At 36.6% G+C, this 7,739-nt stretch overlaps 1 protein-coding gene across 1 annotated transcript in view; it reads left to right on the forward strand.

The window, feature by feature from the left end:
• The window catches only part of LOC105516698 (dynein heavy chain 14, axonemal-like), a gene marked incomplete at its 5' end in the record, with an annotated part of 154,523 nt that overhangs the window by 114,672 nt on the left and 32,112 nt on the right, over positions 1–7,739 (forward strand). The window contains 2 exons of the mRNA XM_011948971.1: positions 2,190–2,292; positions 5,163–5,390. Of these exons, the coding sequence (XP_011804361.1) occupies positions 2,190–2,292; positions 5,163–5,390 (331 nt within the window). The remainder of the gene's footprint in view (positions 1–2,189; positions 2,293–5,162; positions 5,391–7,739) is intronic.

A 7,739-nucleotide genomic window follows, 5' to 3' on the forward strand; every position in this document is an offset into this window, starting at 1 on the left:
GAGGTTGCAGTGAGCTGAGATCACGCCACTGCACTCCAGCCTGGGCGACAGAGTGAGACTCCATCTCAAAAAAAAAAAAAAAGAAAAAGAAATTCATACTTCTTTATTAAATCAAGCCTTTAGATATTTAAGATGATCACTCTACCAACCCACAGTAGGAGAGGAAAAATATGAAGAAAAAAAATATTTCTTAAATTTCAGAGTTAGAGAAATATGTTGACAACATATTGCTAGGAAAAAAAATAAAAAGCTACAAACAAAATATGCACTATTACTATTTTTTAAATGAGAGACAGAGAGAGGCAGGAGGAGGAAAAACAAAGAGAAAAGTGTACCTAAACTCATTTAGTGAGATTACAGGCCATATTTGTTTTCTGTTTCATTTTGTGTTGTGTGTGTTTTTTTTTTTTCCTTGTAATGATTTGGTTTGCTTTGCAAATTTTTTAAAAATAATTTCACACTAGCAGGGAAGTTGCAAGAACAATACAAACACTCCCTTATACCCTTCATCTCTATTTCCAAATTCTTAAAATTTACCCTATCATTTCTCTCATATATATATGTAATGTTTTTCTGAATCATTTGGAAGTAAATTGCAGACATGTTGCCACTTGACCCCTAAATAGTTCAGTGTGCATTGTTCATTATTTACTCATGTTTAGTTTATTGTCCCAATAATATCTTTTATTGCAAAATAGAATATAAGTTTTGGTCAAAATTTCAATTCATGATTTCTCATTGTATTAAGTTTTCATGTCTCTTAAGTCTCCTAGTAAGTATTTTATTTGTTTGTTTGTCTTTTTATTTAGAGGTGAGGTCTCACTGTGCTGCCCTAGCTGAACTTGAATTCCTGGGCTCCAGTGATCCCCTTGCCCTAACCACCCAGGTAGCTGGAACTATGGGTGCGTGCCACCATACCCTAAATCTCCTTTAATCTATAATAGTTCCTCAGTCTGCCTTTGTCTTTCATAACTGATGTTTTTGAAAAGTACAAGTACAAGCTAGTTACAGTGGTCTCTGACTATCCACAGGGAATTGGTTTCAGGCCCCCCTGCGAATACTGGAATTCTTGGATATTCAAGTCCCTTATATCAAATGATATAGTATTTGCCTATAATCTATACACATCCTGCTGTATAATTTAAATCATGTCTAGATTACTTATAGTACCTAATACACAGTAAATGCTGTGTAAATAGTTATTAATCTGTATTGTTTAGGAAATAATGACAAGGAAAAAAGTCTGTATAGGTTCAGTACAGATGCAGACATTGTAGACCTGACTACATGGTACAGGCCAGCAATACCTTAACATTTTCTGAAATTTTTTTTCCTGAATATTTTCAATGTGAGTCTGGTTGAATCCATGGATGTGGAACCCATGGATATAGAGAGCTGACTGTATTTTGTAAAGTGTTCCTCAGTTGGGATTTAGCTGATATTTTCTTATGGTTAGATTAAGGCTATGCAGTATTGTAGTAGTATCACAGAAGTAATGTTACATCATTCTTGGTACATCATATCAAGAGGCCTGTGATATCAATCTGTCTCATTACTGGTGATATTAACTTTGGTAACTTGATTAAAGTGGTTTCTGCCACTTGTGGGAACTTTCAGACCATGTACATACATTAAACTTTCACCTACTGGTTTCTAAAGTTCATTAATAATTTTTGACTGAATTACTACTATATTGTTTACCAAAAGGTAGCTTACTAACTCCACAACTTCTTCTAAATTTATTTAATGATGTTATCCTATAAAGGAAGAGCTTTTCTTTCTCTTCCCTTTGTTTGTTTATTTATATCAGTATGGCCTCATGGATTTCTATTTTATTCAAGGATTATAATTGGTTACCATCATCATTTATTTTGACATTCAGTTGTCCCAAATTAGATCAGTGGAACTCTTCATTGTGTTCTTAATTTGTAATTGTTTCCAGATTTTTGGCAATGAGTATATGATCACTTTTTGTACTTAAGGGGAAAGAAAGCTACTCTTTTAAAACGTTAACTGATGAGTCATGTGCAAATTCTTGCGCAACATGGAAGCTCTTTTGGTAATATAGTAAGATCTTCGGTATTAAAATGATTCGTAAGGCCACTTCAAACAATGAAATGCTATGATTCTAAAAACATGTTGGTTTACATTTTTCACATTAAAATATTTATAAATTTTTTATTTTGCAGCTTTAATAGTCCAGACATGACAATAGACCCTGAGTTTCGGCTATGGTTAAGCTCAAAATCATGCAGTTCTTTTCCAATTCCTATTCTTAAAAAGGGTTTAAAGGTAAGAACAAAGTATAACAGATTTAATATTGACTGAGGAGCCCTGTTTGAAGGTAAGTTATCTTACATTCAGAACTCTGAGTTTAAAAGAGAGAGCTAATTATGATAAATTCTGAAATGCTAAATTTCTGCTTTATGCTCAGCCCCATACTGGGGATCAGGAAGAACACTAAAGTAGATTCCTACTTGCAAGGAATTCACAATTTATATGTTATTTTCTCAAACAAGGATGTTAGACCTCCAATTACTATAAAGCGAAATTTACAATTTGTGTTGCCTTCCTGCCCTTCACTTCTCTAGCATTTCTTATTTCTGCCCTCCTTAACCATTTTATCATTAATTCTCTAGAAAGGGTCTGACAGAAAGCAGGCTAAAACTGTTTACTAAAAAGTCCTTATTAAAGATTATCTGGGACTTCTCATATCCACTACTGAGGTTGAATAAATAGTAAGAAAGTCAATTCTGTTAGACCAGGGTCCAGTTGACCAACAGGCGGAGTCCTAATAGCAGAAAAAACTGACCGATGGCATAGGCAGAAGGGGATACCCAGACTCCCGAGCACGTGCACACTACCAGCTTCCACAGAAGTGGGTGGGCATGGAGAAAGTCCGGTGGATGAGGCACTTTCTAGATAGAGCCCCAATCCAGCCTAAGAAACTTCCTGCCACACTGCTTCCCAGCTCTGCCCATCTCCTATATGTACCTACCCAAACTGACAGTACTGAACCACTTCCCAACAACCCAGCTCCTGGGGCAGACAGAACAGGGATTGGAGAAACCCACAGCTCTTAGTCTGAGACTCGAAAGATTCCACTTATCTCCCAGAGACCAGCAGACCCTGCTCTCAGACAGCCTGGTATCTTTGGTAGGAGAGGGGGTTGGGGGGTGGAGGTAGGGGAATGAAGGGTGTCAGAGAGGAACAGAGAGAGCGCTTCAGGGAATATTTCATCCTAAGTAGCCCATCACTCCACTTCCACTTTAAGTCTCCATCAGCGTTTCAAATGTGGCTAGAATTAGTGCATACATAAAACTTTATGGGAGTTTTTCATATGCCATTATTTATACAGACAGAGATGATAATTTTCTTGATATATTAAAAGAGCACCTACAAATAAGTCAGAAAAACATTAACATTCCATACAAAATGGGCAAAGGACACAAAAGGTCAATAAACATATTTTAAAAATAAACGTTCAACCTCTAGCTATCAGAAAAATACAAATCAAAAATGGCATTAAATTGGCTAAGATTATAACTATGATATAGTTAGTGTTATTAAGGATATGATGAAATAACTACTTTCACATAATGCTGACAAGGTAATATCAGGGAGATATTAATCCAGAAAGGAAGGTAATTTCACAGTATATAGATAGTGTTTATAAATTTCATACAATTTGATCATGGCCCACTTCTAGGAAAAGGCCAAATAAATTATGATGCATTTGTGTGATAAAACAGTATGCTGTCACTAAAAATCAAAACTAACTCTCGTTCTCTCTCTCTCTCTCTCTCTGCTCTCTCTCTCTCTCTCTGCCCTCCTTCCACTCACTTTCCCCTTCAGATATAGTTCCCTAAGGGAGTGGACACCTACTTTTAGATATATGAGAATGAGTTCTTTAAAGAATCAATCATAGCAGTCGGGAAACAGTGCTCTATAAATATTTTCTCATTTCTGCACAATTAGGGCTTTCTAAGCAACAATTGCTGGCAACCTGAATTAAAGGATGTTTATGCACAGAGCCATTTGCTCTCATTCTAAGGGTGACAGAGTCAGAGAAGCTTGTCTTCTGCCTCCTGGAGCCACTTACCTTCTCAGGGTGATAAAACAGAGCCATTTGCTTACACTCCAGGGGTTATAAAAACCTAGAGACCTCCTCTTTCCCGGAGAAGATCTGTTTACATTCCAAAGCAAAAGTCTGTCTCTCTTTCTCTATCTCTGAGAAGAAGAAAGGCTGCTTTGCCAGTCATTCTGTAAGCTCCAACTCTCATAATTTGAGTCCCCCTCTTATGGTACAAATCCCACTATGCACACACAGGACATGGGAATCTGATCCCTGATCCAGAAATCTCATGTACACACACACACACACAGCTCTATGCCATATATACATATATGCATACATTTATATGTCATATATAGATATCCATACAACTTGTGTGTGTGTGTGTGTGTGTGTGTGTGTGTGTGTGTGTTTATATATAAACTGTGCAAGGAGGGTAACATTTCAGACCCTTCACAATTTCAGACTTAACAGCCACACTCTCAAAAAAGCCCTCCAATTGATTCCCTCCCCACCTCACCCTCAGTCTCGCATCATTTCCATTATTTTAGTTAAGAAGTCAACCAAATGGACTTTCAATGCAACCAAAGAAATTTAGTCACATACCCAGTTAATTGTTCTCCTGATGGTTCAGTTAGTGCTGATGCTGCTGTTGATTCAATTCGTGTTGTTTCCCATGATTTGGGACCCCCTGTATCTGCTGTCTTGCAGAGGCCATGCAGCCTGCGTCCTGTTACAGCCTCATAACTGCCATTGACACATAAGTTTAGGCTCCCATAACTCTTCATTGTCAAAGTTCCTAAAATCCTAAGCCCTATGCTCTGAGCAAATAAGAGTGCTTTTTATCACAACATTATACTTCCCATTTCAAAATATGAATTGGAGCAATAGAAAATCTGGGACAATCCTTTTAGAGACGTTTTTACATGGCAAAAGAATAACACGAGATTTTGGATTTGCCAGTGAGTCTTGAAAATAATTACATTCTTGCCCAGTTCTTTTAGCAGTGTTGTAGAAAGACAAGTGCCCTATAGACCAGTGCCTGCATCTGTCCTCACATGCCATTTTACTCACATCTGTTTTCAAGATTGCCGTGGAATCTCCCCAGGGATTGAAAAGTAATTTACTTCAGACATTTGGATGTACTGGGAGTGGAGAGGTAACAGAAGAGATATTTGAAAATCCTGACTGTGGACAATGGTGGAAAAAACTTTTATTTAGCCTATGTTTTTTCAATGCTGTGATCAATGAAAGAAAAAGTTATGGAATATTGGGCTGGAACATTGCTTATAAATTTAATTCTTCAGACTTGGGGGTAAGTGTAGTCTCTTCAAAACAAACAACAAATAAATAACAATAAGATACAAATTGAGAGCCTACTATGTGCCTACACAAATACTAAGTGTTTTACATGGTGGTAAGAAAATGAACTCTATAAATAGAGAATAAGGGCTAACGTTTAGAAACATGGTCTTTGGGCCCGGCGCAGTGGCTCATGCCTGTAATCCCAGCACTTTGAGAGGCCGAGGCGGGCGGATCACAAGGTCAGGAGATCGAGACCATCCTGGCTAACATGGTGAAACCCCATCTCTACTAAAAATACAAAAAATTAGCCGGGTGTGGTCGTGGGCATCTGTAATCCCAGCTACCTGGGAGGCTGAGGCAGGAGAATGGTGTGAACCCGGGAGGCGGAGCTTGCAGTGAGCCGAGATTGTGCCACTGCACTCCAGCCTGGGCAACAGAGCGAGACTCCACCTCAAAAAAAAAAAAAAAAAAAAAAAAACAGGCTTTGATACCAGTTTTTCTGAATCAAATTGCAGCTCCACCACTTACAGCTGTACAAGTATGTAATCTATTGGGCAAACTAACCTCTCAGAGTCTTAGTTTCCTTGGCCAAAGAAAGCAAACTGGGGGAGACCAAATGTCAGTACTGACTCCAGAGGATCATTATATAATTATAGGCAAACTTGTTAATGTAAGTACAAAGCTCAATCAAAAGGCAAATAATATATTGGGGGAAATATTTGAACCATGTATTAGACCTGTCAGGCACATCGAAGAGTGCCTGACAGACATAATTTACTATAAAAATGTTTGTTTGTTAGTATGACTTACTCATTTAAAGCAAGAGAGATTCCATTGACCCATTGTTTGGGGAAAAATTTAGCTCAATCGTCTTTCTTTACTATTCTCTATATAGAACCTTCTGTTTGTTCTTTATTGCAGGGTGTTTTCTTTATTGCTAAAATAAACACGTGGTAGCATCTGCTTAAATTTTTCCCAGGTTAACTTTCTTGCAGTTGTGCTTCCAGCATACAACATTACACCCTTGATTACCCATTCATTTATATATTACAGCAATTTTAAAAAAAAAATTTCTGAGGAAAATCTTGATTCTGCCTCTGGATATTTATAACCTAAACCCACTCTAGATAGGTAGCCTTCTTTGTCTTCTATATGTTTCTATTAGGCTTTTCAGTTTAGAAAAGAGGCTTTCATACTTACTGCAAGTTCAACTGCCTATCAGACATAATACTTCTGTACCTAACCAGGAACACAACATAAAATACTGCATCTGGGATATTTATTTAAAAGTATAAGCTCAAGCACCTTCTGTCAAGGCCTTATTCAAAGCTCAATCAAAAGGCAAATAATATATTAGGGGGAAATGTTTGAACCATATATTAGACATGTTGGTGTCTACTGTAAATAATTGATACTTTTATTTAAATAAGAAAATGAATTCAAAGAAAAGAAAAGTCACCTTTAATAGAAACAGTATAATGTCTAAATTAACAAAGAAAAAAAGGAAAATAAATAACAATTTGATCAAGATATCAAAATAAAAGGGAGAGAAAAAACAAAGCAAAATAAATAATAACATAAAGCAATATGGAAGGAATGTTATCATTCTATTGAGTGTAAATGGACTGCATTCTCTCAATAAAAGGCAAGACTATTAAATCGGGTTACAAAACAAAACCCAGGAATATGCAATTTATAAGAAAAAGTGAAATTAATGAAGAAATTTTGAAACTATCAAGAAAATAACAGAAGAAAGCAGAAATGGCAATATTAATATCAGTCAGAATGTAATGACTGAGAGTGCTATATTCTTCAGACAACAGCATATTGTAGCATATATATATACACATACATATATATACACAGGTATACATGTACATATATATGTATATATGTATATGCAGTTATTGTGGGAAATTTCAAAAAACCACCATCAGGATTGTACAGCTCTAATAAACAAAAATAAGACAAATAATAGAATAATATAGTCAATAAATTTGATTAACAGATGGATGGATCAAGAGACTACCATCCCTCTAATAAAGAGTATATATTTTTTCAGGTATCCAAGGAACTGTTACACAAGTCAATCACGAGCATGGCCACGAAGAAAAACCTTTAATGATTTTATGGGCCATATTATCTGAACACAATTTAATATAATAAAAATTCGACCCCTAAAAATCTTAACAACTTGGATATTAAGAAACATAACTCAGGCCGGGTGCGGTGGCTCAAGCCTCTAATCCCAGCACTTTGGGAGGCCGAGATGGGCAGATCACGAGGTCAGGAGATCGAGACCATCCTGGCTAACACGTCGAAACCCCGTCTCTACTAAAAAAAATACAAAAAACTAGCC

The sequence above is a fragment of the Colobus angolensis genome, unplaced genomic scaffold (genome assembly GCF_000951035.1).
Source record: "Colobus angolensis palliatus isolate OR3802 unplaced genomic scaffold, Cang.pa_1.0 Scaffold288, whole genome shotgun sequence".
In the NCBI taxonomy this organism is placed as follows: domain Eukaryota; kingdom Metazoa; phylum Chordata; class Mammalia; order Primates; family Cercopithecidae; genus Colobus; species Colobus angolensis.